The 22,085-nt window shown below is 33.3% G+C and overlaps 1 protein-coding gene across 1 annotated transcript in view; it reads right to left on the bottom strand.

The window, feature by feature from the left end:
* The window catches only part of LOC111064034 (E3 ubiquitin-protein ligase hyd), a 99,970-nt gene that overhangs the window by 37,081 nt on the left and 40,804 nt on the right, over positions 1-22,085 (bottom strand). Inside the window, exons 19-30 of the mRNA XM_039440410.1 lie at positions 20,612-20,850; positions 19,375-19,499; positions 17,208-17,312; positions 15,517-15,656; positions 13,807-13,973; positions 11,352-11,529; positions 9,825-9,996; positions 8,532-8,798; positions 6,691-6,832; positions 4,474-4,565; positions 2,155-2,403; positions 241-423 (exon numbers count right to left, since the gene is read on the bottom strand). Of these exons, the coding sequence (XP_039296344.1) occupies positions 241-423; positions 2,155-2,403; positions 4,474-4,565; positions 6,691-6,832; positions 8,532-8,798; positions 9,825-9,996; positions 11,352-11,529; positions 13,807-13,973; positions 15,517-15,656; positions 17,208-17,312; positions 19,375-19,499; positions 20,612-20,850 (2,059 nt within the window). The remainder of the gene's footprint in view (positions 1-240; positions 424-2,154; positions 2,404-4,473; positions 4,566-6,690; positions 6,833-8,531; positions 8,799-9,824; positions 9,997-11,351; positions 11,530-13,806; positions 13,974-15,516; positions 15,657-17,207; positions 17,313-19,374; positions 19,500-20,611; positions 20,851-22,085) is intronic.

Genomic DNA, 22,085 nt, shown 5'->3' with positions numbered 1-22,085 from the left:
GCATTTGAACAAATGCAATTTCCAATTTATTTCTATCTGTAATGTGATTCTAGTTTGTTCCATTTTTGCCACAAAGTTCCATACTGTATCAAATGCCTTTCTACTAAGGTCGTGTAATGTTTTGTATTAACAAAAAAAATAAAGCTTGGTTTCAATTTAAACTTGAATTTTGAGAGTATCCTACTGCTTAAAGTAAAGAACTCTATGTTTTTATTGGTTTGTTCATTGATTGTCACTGACCGGAAGCCTGATGCAGCGGATGTGCCGGATGCGTGGGATCGGTGGAGTGCGTGAGCGATGCGCCAAACCGCAGCTGGGCCTCGGTCGAATCCATCACTGTCAGCAGCCAATCCCAGGTGGGCTTCAACTGCCGGTCCAGGTAGGCCTGTAGGCAGGCTACATCGCCAGGGCCCACATCCATCACTGCCAAGGCAAAAACCAATATAGAATATAATAAAGGAAAGAACTGGCTTATCTCGTAGATGTACAGGATAGGAAATACACGAATGACGCATCATCACTTCTCAACTACTCGACTGATTAACTTAAAATTTTGGATGTAGATTCTTGATTTACCAAGGATGGTTATAGGCCTATTTCCAGTTCTTCAAGATTTCAGTACGTCAAGTTTTCAGTTTGTCAAGTTTTCAATTCGTCATGCTTTCAGTTTGTTATACTTTGAGAGTGGTCATAGATAAAATAGTGTAGGCTATTCAAAGGTTTTATCTTCTATCTTCTTATTCTTCTAAATCTATATATTATACTATAATAAAGAGAAGAACTGGCTCATACATGTACGGGATAGGAAATACACAAATGAAACATTTATCACGTCTCAACTACTCAACTGATTAACTTGAAATTTTGAGATTCTTTATTTAACGATGATGGTTAGAGGCATATTTTCAGTTCTTCAGGTTTTTAGTTTGTCAAGTTGACAATTTGTTTGGTTATGATTCGTGAAGTTTACAGTTCTTCAAGTTTTCAATTCGTTTTCACCTTGAAGAGTTTTCAAGCTCCCAGTTTGTTATAATACAATGGTGAAAGATAAGACAGTGTTTTCAACGTTTTTATCTTCTATCATCTTATCCTTATTTTATCTATATCCTCTACATCTATATATATACTATATAAAATAATTGGTGAAAGATAAGACAGTGTTTTCAACGTTTTTATCTTCTATCCTCTTATCCTTATTTTATCTATATCCTCTACTTCTATATCTATACTATATAAAATAATAATCACCCAAAAATATATTATTAAAACAATATTAAATAAACATGAACTTTATTCAACTATCTATTATACGAATTTAACGTTTTGACTTTGAGACAACTCTACTTGAAAAATTTGACAAAATATATTATTAAGTATAAAGACAATTTTTTTATGATAAACGAATCTCATTACAATTTTAGACCAAATACTAACAATAAATACGAAGTTTATTATGCAAAATTTACACTAGTTAAGAGACAGTTGATATATTTAAGCAGCAAGTTTATAAATATATTACCTTTTAATTTAACACATATAACTAGAGATACCAGTAATGATATAAAAAAATTGGATAATTGCAAACTATTTCACTTCAATAGAAAACCTTATTTAAATTGAAATTTATTGTATCCCTTATAATTTATTTACTTTTCTCTTTTCTTCATTCTCAGAAATGACTCAATGATGAGGTTTTTTTTTAAATATTATTATACTATTTTCGATTTTCAACGGTCACTAGCGGGCAAAGTTTATTCTTTTGCTGGTGATGCCATATATAACACGTAAATTATATACATACGTAAAGAGATATTTATGATTTTGTATGATTATTTTCTTATTTTTAAGTTAACACTTGTATTTTGTTTAAATTTATTGTTCATCATATTTGATTTTGCTCTTTGTTTGTGATTGTTTTTTTGAATGGCGAAATAAATGATTTGATGATTTGAAAAAAAAATTGGCTTAGGACATGCACGGGTTAAGAAATAAACGAATGAAATATCATCAAGTCTGAACTACCCAACTGATTAACTTAAAATTTGCATATACATTCTTAATTTACCAGGATGGTTATAGGCCTATTTTCAGTTCTCCACGATTTCAGTAGGTCAAGTTTTCAGTGTGTCTAAACTCAATCGATTTGTGCTTTACCTGCTAGAGCGGGTAGGGCAGGTGCCAGTGCGGGGTAGTTGTGACATACAGCTAGCAGATCGGCAATCTGCCGCAACACAATGCCAAAGGCGCGCGCCAGGCAGGCTGAGGTGGTCGCCACTGTCACCGGCTCGCCGCCGTTGGCTGCCGCCGCAGCCGCAGCAGCAGCTGCTGCCGCAGTCGACCGCCGCAGTGTCGACGGGTCGATGAACACCAGAGATGAGTTACCAGATGCTACACGGAAGCCGCCTGTAAAACGATAAATTTTTATTTATTTATTTATTTACATACAAAAGCTCACAGAATAAATCCATGAAGAGCCTTATTTCAATAATTTTCAATAAAAATTATTGTATTCACTTTAGAAAACGATCAAGCTATCACATCGATAAAATGTATTTAATAATCTAAATACAATATAACATTTACTGCAGATTTTTTTATCAAATCCATTTATTTTCCATAAAAGTAATTACAAACAAATTAATAAAATGAATAGTGTCAATCACAATAATAATAATAATAATAATAATTTCTCTTGATGTTGGACGACACATCCAGAGGAGTTTTTTCATAAATTCAGGAACATTACATATTATTTTCTCATACATTTTTAATAATATAACAATTTTCAAGGTTTTCAAAATGATACCTCACTATATAATATATGTGTCGAGGTTATCATCAATATGGCATTACAGGCAATGCACAACTTGTGCGCCGGCAGTGAGTTCCAACTACTATGATAAACATATCAAAAGAGAAAGAAAAATACAGCTTATTATGAACAACTAAACTAAATGAAACTATGGAAGCTAGGTCACATCCCAAACGATAAGTAAAAAAAGACAGAACAATAGGAAGAAAATTATTTAGAAAATAATGAATATATTAGATTTGCAAAAATAAATCACTACAATAAAAAATAGAATTATGCTACTGCAGTAACTAAAGGAGGAGTTGCTACTACACAATAAACAACAGTTTGGATGAAATTGACATGATTATAAACAAATATTAAATATTTTTGTAAGACTCGTAATGAGATTCTATGTAACATTATAATCTCTTGAAGTGTATGAAGTCTTTTTCAATCTACCAAAGATTCAAAAATAGAAGCGATAAAACACTACTATCTCTTCTACTTTGGCTTCAATTTTTGTAACTTTATACTGGAGATTTCCATTTTAATTATTTAAATTCATTATACAAATTTTAAATTGGTTTCTTGTCAGACCCATACAGAGATTCTATGAAACAATCACAAATCTCTCCAAGTGTACGAAGTCTTTGTCAATTTACCAAAGATTCAAAAATAGAAGCGATATAACACTACTATCTCTTCTACTTTGGCTTCAATTTTTGTAACTTTAAACTGGAAATTTCCATTTTAATTATTTAAGTCATTATAAAAAAGTTAAATTGGTTTCTTGTCAGACCCATACAGAGATTCTATGAAACAATCACAAAATCTCTCCAATTGTACGAAGTCTTTGTCAATTTACCAAAGATTCAAAAATAGAAGCGACAAAACACTACTATCTCTTCTACTTTGGCCTCAATTTGTAACAGACATGTATAACATGGTGTGTTGACTTTCAACACTGCAATTGAAAAGTAGATTTCATCAACATTAATTCAAACAGATATCAGGTACTGTTTAGTATGTTTGATAACTTCTTCTTAACTGAATAAACCTCCTCGAAGATTAGAGTTGAAATCAAGATCTTCTGCTAGGGTTCTAATTTCAGCTACTTCGTCACATTCTAAAGCCCGGTTTCTGGACACTTATTAATTGAATCTAATCAGCCATCAAACCTATAGATCTAATGGTCGATTAGATTTAATAAGTGTACTAGAAACCGGTCCTAATTGAACCTAATACACTAAGTGCTTAAACGTCAATGAAGAATTATTATCCCAATCACCTATTCCAAAAACTATTAAATTATTCTAACTAAGAACTGTTCTATTCTATTTAATTGTACTCTAAATCTATTGAATAAAATCAATAGGTAGTATTGGAGCTGTATTGTGACTGATGCGTTATTTCTCCATAATGAATAAAAAAACAAAGTGTTTAACAATGTTGTTAACCACTATTCATCTAGACACATAAATTATACGGTTTACATAATTATTTGAGGTTGTGTATTTTATGTGGTAATATAAATAGTGGCTGACAAGTCCTTTCTTATTCAATAGGTGATAGTGTTTTAATGAAAATAAATAAACATAGGACACTGAAATTAAGGAGAAATTGTGAAACCACATAAATGAGAAATTATGAGATTAGAATAATGATAAATGATATTGTACCTGCTGATCGTGATTGACTCTCGCGACTTCGGATCGCCCACTGCATGCTTTGAGGTGCCAAGTTGCTTCTCTGACCTGCACCGCTGTTTGAACTAAAACAAAAACGTATTTATTTACTCATTCATACATGCATACTTGATGATAATTATCATTAAAGTGATTCAAAAAGAAAAATCGATAGAAAAACTGGAGTAATAAGATTGGTAAACCCTTGACTGAAAAGAAAGCTTTTAACTTAATGTCATCCTTCGTACTAAACAAGTGAACTACAAACTATTTGACGTTGTCTATTGCTCTATTGCTTTTAGAATTTCAATTTTTTTCTGGTCATCATATTTAAACTAGTTACTAGACTAACTATTTATTTTTTTGTTAATATATCTTATTACTGAATTATTTGTATACTAAAGTCTTCCAGAGAAATCCTTAGTTACTTCCTATGAAATATAATTACACTACATCCTCTTCACTCACTACACTTGCTAATATTATAATATTTTCTCATAACAAGCCTTCATACATTTCAGGGCCGGTTTCCGAGCTCGGGATTTAGCTAAGTTCTAGACTTAGAACAGCTAGTGTCAGAAAATTGGATTTCCGAAACGGGACGTAGTCGTAGTTTTTATGTTAATATTCATTTTATCATTTTCTATAATTGAAACGTTTTTCCTTGACGAGATGAAACATTCCTAAATAATTCAAAATAACTGAAACTTTACACTATTTTTTATCTATTTTATTTTGTGTTCAATTTTCTCGTTTTTCGAAATTTATTAAACGTGGACTACGCCCCATTTCGGAAAGCCAATTTTCTTACTCCAGCTGTTCAAAGTCTAGAACTTAGCTAAATGCCGAGCTCAGAAAATTGCCCTTAATTTCTCATTCCATTAGCACTACACCAAATCAAAGGGTTTTGTTCTTGATAATAATTAATCTTTCAACCAATCAAAGTACTTGAATATTAAGGTGAAATGAAAAAGATATTGTCAACGATAATAACGATATTGTAAAGTCTAGAACTTAGCTGAATGCCAAGCTCGGAAACTTGCCCTTAATTTCTCACTCCATTAGCACTACACCAAATCAAAGGGTTCTTGGTAATAATTAATCGTTCAACCAATCAAAGTTCTTGAATATTAAGGTGAAATGAAAACGATATTGTCAACATTATATGGAATTTATGTGTAATTTATAAGGAACTGACAATATCGTTTTTATTTCACCTTATGGGTCCACATAAATAAATATGGAGAAATTCCACAATATATAGAGTAAATTTTACTAGAATATTTATTATTTATTTATTACTCCTTCTCAACCTAATATTCTTTGATATACTTTACTTCAATTAGTATGCGTTATGAGGACAGTAATGGGATTAAATCCAAGGTACCCCTGAATAATGTATACAGTAAAACCTCCGTTTAGCACATCTAAAGGGACCGTTAAAAAATGTACTATTACATTGTCTGTATTAAATAAGGGCGTAGTTTATCGAGGTTGTAAGCTATATAGAAATTTCAGGGGACTGCAGGAAAAAGGTACTACAACGGGGTGTACAGTCACTACATCCGTAAACAAAGCCATAGTGCATTCTTGTGACGTCAGCACAGGTAGAGCTCCTACACCAATAAAAATATGTTGATTTCAGCTGATCTATATCCGCTAGTGTTTTTATTGGTGTAGGAGCCCTACCTGTGCTGACGATACCATCAACCAACTGTCATGCACTATGGCTTTGTTTACGGAGGTAGTGGTACAGTCTGGGTCCTGTAGCTTTGCACTAGACTATAATACTACCCGTTCAAAAACATCGAACATTCTTGAAAATGTATCTTTCCATAAGCAACAAATGCTCATTTGTATCTTCTCAACAACGTGTTGCATCCAAAAAGATGTACACAACCTATCAGCTGACATTCGTTCAAAACATGTTCTTTCTATTGTTGGTGGCACGTTGCAACTCTCTCTCATTCATAAAGAATCTCTGTCTCTAGCGAGCATCCTTCAAGGAAGCTCTGTAGGGAGCTTCCTCTATCTAGGGTATCTGAAGCTGATGTTTTCCAAAGCCGTAACTATTACCCCGCGAACCATATCTTGCCAATATGCCACGGAGGCAAAACTATGGGACGCGTACAGTACCAGGTTCCACTATAGTTTTAAAATACATAAATGAATCATTAGAAAAATAGAAAAAATGAATAAATTAATATTTACCTTCTTCTTTCTAGCTGTTCATCGCCTAGCACCAACTCCTCAGTGTCTAGTTCGTCACTTTCTCCTCCTTCTGACTCTTCTTCCTCCTGTTGACTAGAATCGGCTGAATCTTCCTCAGGAAACAGAAGTAACGAACTAATACCTGACAAATAGAGCGACGTATCCTAATTAATGATAATAATGTTATCTTGTGAGCAATATTTTTCAATATGGTATTGTGAATTATTGAACTTTGGTATGAGTAATTTATGCAGAGAAAGAATCAAGTAAAACTGGTCGACAGATTTTTTAAATCTAATCATTATTCATCTACACAATCACAACTTCGACTATTATGGCTTGGAGATAACAACAGACTTAACCCAAAAACTGTGATCTTACTCTGTGAGAATGAAATTCCACTCCATGATTTTCTGTGACCTCCATAACAGTTTCATCTTAAGATACTTTCTGAGTAGTTGTGAAGGTAATTTTGTGGTAGTTATGCATAATTAATAAAAAGACTAGATACTGTCCAACCACAAATATATTAAAAGACTAGATACTGTCCAAACACAAATTTATTAAAAGGCTAGATACTGTCAAACCACAAATATATTAAAAGACTAGATACTGTCCAACCACAGATTTATTAAAAATCGAGATACCGGTTTCGGTTGTTACACCATTATCAATCTCTGTTGCTAAACAGGTATCTCGATTTTAAATAGATCTATGGTTGAGCAATATCTATCTAGTCTTATCATGCATTATCATAAGTCATATTAAAAATCTAAACTATCACATTTTATTTTTTCAAATGTTAGTAGACACTTATTATAACACACCCTCACATTTTCAAATCTTCAAACAGCAGAATTTGATAGGTTGAATACTAATGTGGGATACTTATTTTTAAACCAGATTTCTTATTTTTCTTTTCCCTTTCTGCCATTACAGCGTAGGGGTCCCAATTCCATTCATTATAAGGTGCGTACAGACATATGCACCACGAATCTTACTACAGTTTACTTGATTATAGTTCTCATATACAGTGTGAGAAATAAACCTAGTGAAATATTATAATAGTTAAGATGATGTCATCTTTATTTTTTAGACTTCAAATAATCACGGAGATTTAGATGACCTGACAGATTGTATTGTAACTGACAAATGCGAACCATTTAATGTAAAAGCTTAGGGGTCCCAATTTCATTCATTATAAGGTGCGTACAGACATATCACCACGAATTTCACTACAAGTTTCTATAGTTTACTGGAGTTTTCTCATATACAGTGTGAGAAATAAACCTAGTGAAATATTATAATAGTTAAGATGATGTCATCTTTATTTTTTGGACTTCAAATATTCACGGAGATTTTAATGGCCTGACAGATTGTATGATTTTATTGTAACTGACAAATGCGAAACATTTAATGTAAAATTTACATGCATGAATAAATATTATTATTATTATAATCTTCACGGGCATTTCACTTTTCTTCAGCTGATGCTATGCTTATAATATCTGAGCCTTACTGTTCCTGTACAACCACAGAACAGTATTATTTCTTCTTCACCTCCTCTTCTTTTTCTTATCATCTTCTTCTTCAGCTAATGCTATGCTTATCATATCTGCACCGTACTGTTCCTGTACAAATACAGATTTAATAAGAATAGCATCAGCTGAAAAAAATGAAATGCAAGTGTTCTTGGCGCATAAATCTGCACGCACCTTTCAACACTTGTTTATACAGGTGTCCCACCCACTAAAGGTGTCACAGCCGAGGATTATAAATTCTATATGGAATTTGCAACAAAAAAGAGATCGGAAATAATGATACAAAATTTAAAAACTGACCAGCATCGGAACCAGCCGTGGCTCCCGTCTGCACACTGCGCTGCGCATCCTGGTTGGACTGATCTGAGTCTGACTCCGACTCCACCATCAGATCCTCGTTGTCAGATTCCTCACCTTGGCCGCCGCCACCCCCCACTCCAACACCGCCACCACCGCCGCCTCCATCCGCCACTTCCCCTCCGCCCCCTGCTCCTCCCGGACCACCCGCTCCACCCACCACTTCCTCACCGTCACTGGCGTCGCCTTCCTGGCCTAAGGATACTAGGTCTGCAACAAATCAAATTAAATTTATTGACAAATCATTATATTGCATTAACGTCAATTTATAATATATTTAAAGTTATATTTTATTAGAGTAAATTTATATTTATATCAAGTTGATGTAACATTTGTTTGTAAAGCTGGGTTTACACCAAAGTTAGGTACTAACAAAATGCTAATAACATAATCCTTATGTTAGATTCTATTAGATTGAACGGAACTTGACAAACACATATGTTCATCATGTGTGTATGATAAGATATGTTCAATCTAATAGAATCTATAAGGATTAAGTTATTTTGTTATTAACTTTGGTGTAAACGCATACATAAAAAAATTAACAATCGAAATAATGAAAGCTCGCAATAAATAATAATGATTATAATATTGGTGTTGTCAGCAAAACTAAGCAAATTTGTGCAGTAGTAACAAGTATTCAGAAAGTCATCTGGAGGACCGCAATACAACACACCTCAAAAAATCGTTACGCAATTCTTATGTAATGGCATTGCTCTGATTCCAAATGTTTGAATTTTGTTTGATTGTTAGGTCCGGTTCCACCACCGTCTGTTGAATTTCAACAGGGATTACATGTCACGAGAACCAATCAGAGGAGGCTTCTTTGAAAGGAAAGAAAGAAGGCGCTGTCGCGAAAAACCAGTTAAATTTAAACAGTGATTAAATGTCACGAGAACTAATCAGACAAGCCTTTTTTCAAAGTCTTCCAAAGTATTATTTTTGTAGTCTTTCCAAAAAAGGCTTGTCTGATTAGTTCTTGTGGCGTTTAATCGCCATTAAATTTAGCAGACTACTTGCAACCGGGTCTTGCAAACCTTCCTGTTCAATTGTAATTTTGTATCAGTGTATTGTAATAAATGGTATAAATCAGATTTATAGATGACGTAAATTTTACTGTATTGAACAAGTAATTGTCATCTTCCTAGTTGATCATGTTTTCATAGGTGATAGGTGAAGAATGCATGACTTTACAGGACAATAAATAAATTTAAGGTTAGTTATTTTAGAGCTCACTCTCAGCGATTTCATCCTCTATGTCCATCTGCGAGACGGGCTGCCGTCCGAGTGCCCCCCTAGGCAGCAAGGAATCGCCGGCCCCCCCACGCACGCCACCCAGCAGCGACAGTGACTGACGCCCCTGTCCGTGCGGCGCCAGAGGCTCAACCGAAAACAACTCTTCAAAGCCCTGAAACATGTATTACATTCATCACATAATGCTATAACAATAAATTTCAGGTACGCAGGCACACCGTTAATCAAGTTGCTGAAAAAAGTTGGTGAGGAATTGAACACAAATGTCTGCCTGACACATTATATTATTATTCGTCCAATTCACCACCTATGAAAGGAGTATTTGGATTTTTAAATTCAATTCTTTATTGTCAGAATTTAACAACGTAACAAATCAAAGGTTAATAAATACGTTAAAAAAGGTTAATCAATATGTATCACAAGAAAATAAAATTAACTACCCAGAACTAAAAAACTAAAAATTGTTTCAGACATCACCAGCAAAAGAAAAGTTGTACGTCGATTATTCAGTCAACTTTAAGTGGATACGTAATTGTTTGTAAAAAAATGGCGATTGTTTTATTTTGTAGTAACTGGATTGAAAGCATGAATAACCCAATTACCCTAGTAGACAATGTCTACATCTTGAAACATCTAGAGACTGAACTACTGAATAATGAAGACCAGAATGTTTGCTGTTATCTGATCTGAAACGGACAAAAAAGTTGCCGGCTAGTGTGCCAGGGATTCGATTTTCGTAAATGTTCACTTGCTGCTTAGCAACTTAGTTGCTGTAGTGTGCCCACACCCTAAGAATAGTAGAAACTGTTTCCTTCAACTAGTACCTAAATCCGTACTAGTCTCTTGATCAGACAAGTCTCAGATATACACAATCATAGAGATGCCACCAATGAACCAATGTTTATTTATTTCATAATGTACACATACAATAATTACAGTACTATACCATAGAGAAACGATAGCATAAATAGATATACCATGGTATAGGGCGTTTATGTCGCAACTTTTACTGTTATCCCATAGTTAACATAGTTCTTTCCTATGCAGCTGTGTGACGCTGATAGTCACTAAAATTGTGCCGTTCATACACTATCACTCCAACAAAACAGTGAAAATCGACAGTAATCGGCTTGAGATAACAGTAAAAGTTGCGACATAAATTCCCTATACCATGGGATATCTACTTAAGCTATTGTTTCTCTATGACTATACTCAAGGAAAAGCACATCAAATACATTTATCCAAAATCATTCCACCTGCAATAAATTAATTCTTCAGTACGAATCCAGTTAAGCCAGTTTCACTCTTCAGAAGACCGATCTACACTATACCTAGAAACAACAATTTATGATATGTGATTGTATTATTAAAATAATAAGTGAATGAATAAATTAACTACTCACATACTCTTCAAAAGATCTATTCACATTTTACACTATACCAAGAAACATCTATTTACGATAAGTGATTGTATTCATAAATGAATAAGTGAATGAATGAACTACTCACATTGATAACTTCAACAGTAGTGCTGGAGAGCGTGAAGGGGGCCGTGGGTCGAGCCACTCCCAGCCTGACTGGGGCGATGAGGCTGTCTGCCGTCTCACACAGCTCCTCCACCGACAACTTGATCAGAGCCTGAAACACGCGCTTGCTCCGAACCAAAGGATATGAGGCTGATGTCGACCTGTCAACATAAACATTCCAAATAAATCAATAATTATTATTAAACGAAAATCCAAATTAAAAGCTGTAACTCACCCTGAAGTCTTCTGTTATTTGTCTATATAAATGAACAGAAACTAAAAGGCTCGGTTCAATTAAGTTAAAGGTTAAAGAAGAAATTAATAATTTATTATTATAAAACAAAAATCCAAATTAAATGCTGTAAATCACTCCAAAGACTTCTGCTACTGCAAATATTGACAACAGGGTAAACAGCTAGATGGAAATTTGATGAGCGCTATTAAAAAATTTTTGTCAGCCCGGGAGTCGAACCCGGTACCTCCTAATTGCCGGGTACACTTACACCTAACTCACAATCTCTGGATAGCAGCGCTCTGTAAATAAATCAATAGTAATTGAATATGATAAGAATTTCGACCCGGTTGCAAAGCCTGTTGAATTTCCACCGTGATAAAATAAGTAAATTCGTATTTCTTTTCTTGGTAGGATGTTCCTTGGAAAGTCCCACCTTGCCTGAATATATAATATAAGCCTTCAATGGGTTTTATGACTGTCATACTTTAGCTGTGAGATTGAAATAGATAACTGTTGAATGCAACGATAACCAATAAGAGAGGCGGAAGACGTCTTCAATCTGCATTTAATCACAGTTAAAATTTAAAAGACTTTTGAGCAGCTAGGCCTTACTTTGCGTATTGTCGGTTAAATTCTAACAGCCTGTATCTTGAAATGTTGTTGTAACATCATTATCAAACTTGGCTGTTCTGCCTGTTGCCTTCAGTGATCAACTTAGAATCTTAAAGTGTCAAATTTCCAGTTTTATGTATGTTTTAGTTTCTAGGTAAATAGAAAAAGAAGAATACTAGACTAGAGAAAAGATATAAGAAGACTAGACTTGAAAATGATAAAAGAATACTACTAGAGAAAGGGAGAAGAATACTATTCATGATGCCAAGTGTCTAGGTATGACCTTGGACGCAAAGCTTCGCTGGAAGGCCGCAAGAAGAAGAGAGAAGAGCTTGGAATCAAATATAAGAAGCTGTATTGACTGATTGGAAGAAACTCCATCCTTTCAATCCGAAACGAAATACTTCTGTAGAAACAGATATTAAAGCCAGTATGGACGTATGGTAAACAACTTTGGGGGTGTACCAAAGACAGCAACATCAATGTCATACAACGAATCCAAAACAAGGTGCTAACGAACATTGTGGATACTCCTTGGTATGTCAGAAACAGCGATCTTCATAGAGACCTGCACGTCGACCTGGTGTCCACCAAGATCCAGAGGCATGCGGAGAGGCACGAGGGGCGACTGCACCAACATGACAACATCGAGACGATCCAGCTGCTAGACAATGGAGGGTTGGTGCCAAGGCTCAAAAGGAGGAAACCTTTTGAACTATCATAGTGCTTGTTCAATTAGTGCCCAGTGAAAGAGCAGAGCAGTGATTGAGTGAATCTAGCTTCTATAATAGTGCAGTCAATAAGAGTTTCTAATAAGAATTCGTTAATCAATTTTTCAAGTAGTATGTTAGGATAGAAAAAATTAGCTCATTAGTCTTCAAACTAGTTGGCTAGAATAGAATAAAATTAGTCTATCATCAACAAGCATTATCGGGGGACCGAGCTTCGCTCTGGAGTACTTTGAAAATTTACTACGTAAGAGGAAATTATAATATATTTATAGTTTATACAGATCTAATCACAGCGGATTGAGATCAATTCCCAGTGAAATGCAAAAATCTTTCTCACAGAGTTCCGGTTGCACAAAATCCGGTCAAATTTTAATCCTGATTAATTTCACGTGAACCAAATCAGAGAAGACCATTTAAAAAAGACGGCTTTTCTGATTGGTTCTCCTGGAATTACTCAGGATTAAAATTTAACCGGCTTTTGAGCAACCCAAACCAAGTACCAGATTGAATGATTGCAAATCAAGCTGAGACATACTTTTGTCTCAGTCCCACACACATGCACTCGCTCACTCACTTTCATTATCAACAGACGACGAAATTATCAGCTGTTTTCCCAAGGATGAAATATTATCTTTTTTATGTCCTTCAACAAGTTTTCCCAGGGATGAGACCTAGTGCAATCGAATCTTTATATTATAAACCTACTACGTTCAAAATTTCGTGAGAATCGTTGGAGCCGTTTTCGAGATCCGGTGACATACAAACATATAAACAGAAATTGCTCGTTTAATAGTATACGATTCAGGTTTATTGACGTTCAGATTTCCCTGCAGAAATAACAGAAAATGTTGTGTACCTACCCTCTTCGTTTACTAGTAGTGGGTGCCATTTCAACGCTAAACACGACAAAGATGCGTGCCACAGAGCGCACAAACCGTCGCGCCACTATTGTCGCCTCCTGTATACGCCCGGGCACGCTCTCATTCTGCAGCTGCTGGATCATTGTCGTCAACAGCGTATCCAACATCTACAATTAAAGGAAATCACCATGTTATCAAATTAAGTTATTAATTTCAAATATAATTTAACCATAAATTGGATAATAAAAATGTGTACAGCAACCTACAGCGAAAGACAATAACATACTTTAGAAACAAAATTGCAAAGAATTACTAGTAACCTTAAATTATTTCAGACACAACAAGAGAGTCGGATAAACTAGTTGAAATAATATGTTAGGGTACTAGTTATACTTTGTAATTGAACTTTAAAGTAGCCCCGTCAAAATACTCGAATCTTTGAAAAATATATTGAATACGTAAGTGTATATAACAATAATAGTCATCTATTATATTAATATTATATATTAATATATTATAATTATATATAATATAATATATATTATATATATATATATATATATATATATATATATATATATAATATATTATATTATATATTAATATTAATTTCTTTCATTTTATAGAGTAGTTTTTCAACATCCTGTTTCCCTCGATATTGTAATTATGTTATTTATAGCGACTCATTCCTGCGCTCAGGTTAAACCTTTGCAGGGATTTTTTCTTCTCAATGTGTGTCTTGTAAATCTCATAACAATAGTGGAACGTGATTTCCAACCGATATAAATAAATTTTAATACAAGTAGGTACTTTGATAACAAGTTTTAAATCTAACAAGTTTAAAAGTCTAGTTAATTTTGATCCAATCTTCAACTGATATTATGAGGCAAGATTATAAGAACTATATTATAAGGAGTTTTAGGCAATCATATGCATCTTCTTTTCTGAATATTGTTAGGATTTATTTCATCCGACAATTTTGCTGAATCTCATAACTTTCAACATAAAAATTAAACACTGTTCTGGTTTTCTTTAATTTTCACATTCATTTTATTTTTCTATTGTTCTAAAATAGATGACGTTCAATTTCTTGTCTTAAAACATCATTGTTACACATTCCTTTTTGTATTCATTAAAAACTTTTATTTTTTCAAAACTTTTCCAGTTTTGTATTATAAACTAGGTAGCTGTAATATATTCCCCTCATTCAAGCTCTAGGTCAAGCTCAAGTAAATTAGAAAATTGATGAATTAGTAAATTAGAAGAATTTTCAATGACTTTACATTTTAAATTTAATTTTCTTTGTTAATTTAAAAATTTTCATTTTTTTCTTATGACTTGACTTTGGTAAGGATACCTACTTGTTTTTCCAAGTATTATAGACTATTTTTATTTTGAACTACACACATTATGATCGTCTAGATTTAGTTAGTCTTTTTCGACATCTTTTCTTAGGCTTCCTCTTCATTTTAGGAGCGCTGCCATATAAATTCAACAAAACACCAAGAGCCAAAATTTTGTTAATAGTCGGAAATCAAAGTCATCTATGCAAAACTAAGCAATCTTCTACGCATTATCAGTCTTGGAGTAACAAGACTGACTCACAGTAGGCCTACTCAAGAGAGTTGGGTATTAGTACTAAACTGAATAATGACGTTATTTAGTTTGAATGAAGCTTAAAAAATGAAATAGAATTAGGTGGCGACTCACTTCAGGGCTGCACTTGATGAGAAGGCAGTGAGTGAATCTGTCCAGCAAAGTTGTTCCACTCTGATTTTGCAAATAGGCTTGATCGTCAAAAGCACTCGCTTGAGTACTACTTCTTGCCCCACTCTCCTGAGGGTTTGTTCCTGAAAACAAACAATATATATTAGAGTTGCAACCAGGTTAGTTGAACAAAATTACAAGTGTCTCATATTCTAATTGGAATCTGAGAAAAGTCAAAATATTTTATTGCAGCAGCAGCTAATTGAGAACATCAATTGCATTACAAATGTCAATGATAGATTGAATCATAATTACAAGCATGAAATCATTACATTAAATTAAAAACATAAAAATATACTTATTTCCATAACATAATAAGTAAAACACACTCATATGACTAGTTCACTCATAAGAATACCTAGTTGCTAATCAAGCATATTGTTAACTACGTCATAGAACTCTTCTATTTCATAAATTGGATACATCAACAGAAATCGTTCAACTCTATTACTGAATATTTTTAATGGTAATTTTTGTATATTCTCAGGCAAGGCATTGAAAAGCTTCTGAGAAATATAATAGAAAGTTTTCTGAGTATTTGCATAGTGGCAAAACTTCAAGACTAGTTTATTCCTACCTCTAGTGTTATAGTTGTGACACATACCCTGTTGAACATATAATTTACCTTGACATGATTGATACATTGATATACAAACACAGCAGGAAGTGTCATAATTTCAATCAATTTGAAGATATCCATACAGTGGCCTCTTGAAGGAAGACCACATATTATTCTCACAGCTTATTTCTGCAGTCTAAATAATAATAATCTAATACTATATATTTGGGAAGCCCACAATAATGTTCCATAAGATAGATAACTATGTATATGAGAAAATAAACTATTCTCAACACTGATAGACTTACTCCTGTTCTCAATTTCCTTAACATAAACAATCCCTTACACAGCTTATCCGCCACTTTATCAATATGGTCTTTCCAATTCAGCCTAGAGTCAACATTAAAACCAAGAAAATTAACCATTCTCAGACCATTCAGATCAACATTGTTACTATAAGACACATCAAGACTCTTAATTTTATCTAAGTTTAAACACAGCACATTTGCGTAACACCAGTCCTCAATCATCAGTGTAGTATCTTCTATGGACCTGCTTCTATCTACCTGAATATGCTATTTAAATTACTAAGAAAGGTGATATTATAAAAATGGGAGATTGTTTTTGTATTTTAACTTTCAATGTGTTTTGTATTGAATACATTTTGAAGTCTGAATTTGAAAGTAAGAAAAGTTATTGCAAGGTAGTCAGTTCTGGGAACATAAGAGTGGAGGATCTTTGAGCAGCAAGACCGATTCACAGTACTCACAGAGTAGGAGATGTATACTGAACTAAATCATTTCAGTACATGATTCAGTGTGAATGAAAGCATTGTGAACTGGTATTTACGAGTCCAGCAACCAACATCTGATATGAGTCGTCACTTTTATACTCACACAAGAGCAAAATTTGTTATTGTTAGTTATCCTGTATGTAACATTTATAATCTTAGAAAGATTTGGAAATAAACTTATTTTTGACTTGACTTGACCTTTCGATGAACAGAAATCAAGTAAAATCAGAAATTACAAAACATGAATTGATTAAAAAAGTAGAACGAGAAATAGTTTCTTACCAGACATAATCATTCCTTTAACAGCTGACCAATCGTTCAATAGCCTTTCAAAAGCACGTCGACTGAACTTGGGTGGTTCAAGGTCATGGTCTGGCATATCGGGTTCTGAAAATTCAAAATTATATTTATATTATATTATATTTCAATCAAAAATACTAATTTATACAATCAATCGTCATTGGAATGATAGGGAGAAAAATAACAGGTTTGCCCTCAACTATAATGAGTGTATACATGAATAATTATAGTTTATAAAAATTCATGAATTAAATAAGAGCAGGTGAGCCCTCAACTATAATATGTTTGTACATGGATTATCGTTGAATATGAAAATTCATTAATAAAATATTATATTTTAAACAAATAAACTCATTTATAAGCACTCGTCATTGGAATGATAGAGAAAAAAGAACAGGTAAACCTTCAACTATAATAATGGATTTGTACTTGGATTATCGGTAGATAATTTTGTTATGCACTTGTATTTGTATCTTCATGTAAAACTTATTATTGAGAAAAAAATTCAATGTGTAACAAATAAATGGGATGATGGGCGATTGACGCCTTCACCAAATGTAACAAATAAAAGAATAAAGAGAAATGACCAGTCTAACGAAAAGATTATAAGTGTTTTGTTATGTGTTATTTCATCATCTATTTATGTTCTTCACATTAATGTGATTTATTCAAATAATCAATTCGTTAGTAGGCCTACTGATCGATTGTATTCTTCTTAGTGGTTAGTGCCTCTACTCGATGTTTGGTAAAGCACACTACAAAAAATTATAGGATCTTTAAATTTGTGGATAATTGAATGAATTAATCCCCAGATTCCTCCAAATCGTATGGGTTTCGATCAATTCATTCAATTACCTCACAGGAACAGGAACGCCTCCACCAGTGTCTTTTTTATATAAAGAAAAAACACAAAAACTTGGAAATTTTGATAATAAAAATTTTGACTCACACAAGGTGTTTGAATTTTTGAAATAGGATGAAAATAGAAGAAGTAAGAATTGGAAAAGTAATTTAGTTTTTATTGACACAAAGTTCTTATCAATTTTGAACAATATTTGAAAAGATACAAAAGGTTGAAAATCGGTAATACGGATGATTAAACAAAACAAATCTTATTTTAAACAATTACGCCCTTTCTTATGAAACCGTTGGCTTATATTTAATTATCTAAAATGAAATTGATTTTATTTAAGAATTTAAATTTATTAAAAAAAATATGTTGAGGAAAACGTTCTATTATTGTTGTTATTATTATTATTTTTATTATTTGAGATATTACTGTTTAAAAGGATGAGAATGAATTTTGAAAGAAAATTAAAGAAAAAGAAACTTACAGAAAATATGGAACTGACTCTCCTGGGTAAACCTGGACTCGTGGTCGATACCGCAGTTGAACGAGAAGCGAGTGAGTCTTTTTTAGGAATAAAAATTTTGTCAGCGCAACTGCTGAGTTTGTATTAAGTTCTTGGCCAATGGCGTGGAAGCTTTGCTAAGACATTTTTATTGAATAGAACGTTTTCCTCTCTTGCTCTGCAGTTTAAGATGAAAATGAATTTGTTTAAATTATACTATATTTTATAACATTTAAAATAATTGAAAGTACTGTATTTTATTAAAAAAAAATTATAATTAAATTATTTTTGAGACACGGTTCTGTCACTATCGTGACATGAAAATGTAACAAATAAATGGGATGATGGGCGATCGACGCCTTCACCATATGTAACAAATAAAAGAATAAAGAGAAATGACCAGTCTAACGAAAAGATTATAAGTGTTTTGTTATGTGTTATTTCATCATCTATTTATGTTCTTCACATTAATGTGATTTATTCAAATAATCAATTCGTTAGTAGGCCTACTGATCGATTGTATTCTTCTTAGTGGTTAGTGCCTCTACTCGATGTTTGGTAAAGCACACTACAAAAAATTATAGGATCTTTAAATTTGTGGATAATTGAATGAATTAATCCCCAGATTCCTCCAAATCGTATGGGTTTCAATCAATTCATTCAATTACCTCACAGGAACAGGAACGCCTCCACCAGTGTCTTTTTTTATATAAAGAAAAAACACAAAAACTTGGAAATTTTGATAATAAAGTGACACGGTTCTGTCACTATCGTGACAAATGTAATTGAATACTGACCGATGTCAGAAGAGGGTGTTTTTCTTGAAGAGGCCGACGCGGATCGTCTGGGTGCTCTGTACTGTCTCTGTTCCGCAGACTGTCTGCCGACTGTTTGCACCAGGAACAACAGGATACTCTCGCCACTGTAACACAGACAGAAAAAATAAAATAGAAGGACGAATCACATACTTTGAGATTGATTCAATAAATTCAATGAATACATACATGCGGATGAAACACAAAGTCGTGGTCCACTTATTTGAGGAATTTTAATCATTAATTTTTTATCACCAGAGGATATCTTTCTTTATTCGAGGAAATTTTGAGAATACATTCTCCAAGATATTGTTTATTTAATGACATATTTGGCTTCTCAGAATATCAATTCAAAAAAGATTTCTCTAATTTTGAAAAATAACCCAATATGAGTTATTTTGAATTTATTTTTTTAAAACTTCAAATTTCCAAAGAACTTGTATTCTGAGAAATCAAATATATCGTTTAATGAACAATATCTTGAAGAACGTATCCTAAGAATTTCATGAATTTATTTGATGACAATTCGTGAAATCTCACTCAAGATTTCAACTTTGTGCGCTCATATATCAAAACTAGCAGATTTTATTATATAAATTACAAAAAATATTCCTTAGAAATTTGCTCCATTATGGTAACTTGGAACAATCCAACTCTTAGTACTTAACCTTCCGTCAGTCGCGCTGTTGTAAAAATTACAACAGTGTCAGTTTGTTTCTGCACAAAACTATTGAATGGGGTGGTGTAAGTGAATGAGTCACCTATGCATTCCAAAACTTTCTCCCCATCACTCCACTAAGTTGCAGTACCAACCGAGCAATGGTTCAGTCTTTAGATGCCATTTAGTCGCGACAGTACATAAGTAGTGCATATGATAGGGAAAGAGACTGCCAACGAACCAATAACACAGAATTGCTGGCTTTTCTTGGTGTACCTTATTGGGCTACGAAAAGGTAATCAGGCAAATGTTCATAGACGTAAAATAATCCAAAGATTAATTATACAATATTAATGAATATATTTTGACAGTAAACAGAGTACACATAAAAAGGATGTTGTAAAAATTACATGTAACCAATGTAACTGTTATTTTATAACTTTCTTGCAATTAAAATTATCATTATGAATGTCACCAAACGCGTGGTGTACAGCCTTAATAACGACAATTATTCAATTCAATGATTGATCTTCCACTATGTGAGATGTACAAATAACCAACCGTGAGTTATGCTTGGAGACGAGATCAGTGTCTGAGATTAGTCGACACAGCAGGTCATAGCGCGCCTGCTGGTTGCCCTGTATGAGGGCTTTGCACTTGCACTTTTCCCAGCAGTCGCAGTAGGCGGTGGGCGATGTGCGCTTCAGCTTGCAGTCGTGGCCCTTGTGGCACACGCGTGCGCACTCTGTGCAGCAGCACAGCGACCCTGTCAGGCCGCACGTGCGACACTCGAATATGTCCTGCAAACACAACACACAATTATTAACACACTGTCTAAATAATACTGTTAAATGATAAAAGTAAATAAATAAGTGTTTATTTCCCAAAAAAACTACTACATCAATTACAGAAAATATTAGATAGTATTGAAATTGAAATTATCTTCATTCTCCTCCTTAGAAAGTACAAACAATATTCAATATACATATACAAAACTTGAAGAAGGTTCCTCACATGGGCAAAGCCTGTGTGCGAGGAACGAGTTCTCTACAATTCCATATACTTAAATATACAATGATAGATATGACAATGTTAAAACACAATTGAAGAACAAAACAATTTCAACCAATAATAAGCACAACCATAACATATTACTAAAACAAAAGAAACAGAGCAATAATAATTATTAATTACATACAATGGTTAGTTTTAGAAATTTCTTTTAATGTCTTCTACATGTTTAGTGTTTTCTGTGTGGGAATACTGTCTAATAATAGAAATCGGCCATCACTTTGACACCCGGGTGCACAAAAGTCTGTTATCTTTTAATCCCGATTCAATGCCACGAAAACCAGAGAAGTCTTCTTTAAAAAAAATTCCTTCTTTAATTGGTTCTTGTGTAATTTAATCATGATTCAAATTTAACAGGCTATTGTGCAACCGGGTCATTGTATACCAGTGATATCTCATATCGACATAAAAATATTGTTAGCATCGATTTCTCTCACTATAGGTCAAATAATGATTATGATTAACTGAAAAAAAATTATAACCAATTTTTTCAATCTTCAGCTTATTTTACAGACTATTGTAATTAATTAATGAATGAATTTAATAGCCAATTGATTTTATATTCTATTATTTTATGAAGTAAGCTTTATATTAAATAAGACAAACCATTCCTCGATGCAGGCCTAGCCTATAATGAGGAGTGTACTCTATCAATTATTATTTTGAATTTTGTTACTTTTGCCAGAGAAACTTACTTATTTGAAAGGTCAATACAAAACAGAAGTACTTTAGTTATTATTGACATAATAACTCACCTCAATACTGAAATACTGAAATATATCTAAATCTTTTTCTTAATCAGAATACAATTTCTCATTTTTTTCAGGTAGTTTTGAAAATGACACCAGATCACTGGCGACCCCCATTGCGCATACACTGATGAACTCGATTTTTGAAATTTGTGTACACTCGTTGCAGTAGGTATCAATCGGTATGTTGGCAATGGCGTCGCGAATGTTGTTCT

Source organism: Nilaparvata lugens, chromosome 13, assembly GCF_014356525.2.
Source record: "Nilaparvata lugens isolate BPH chromosome 13, ASM1435652v1, whole genome shotgun sequence".
Classification (NCBI taxonomy): Eukaryota; Metazoa; Arthropoda; class Insecta; order Hemiptera; family Delphacidae; genus Nilaparvata; species Nilaparvata lugens.
This window is presented reverse-complemented; position numbering and strand designations above follow the sequence as displayed.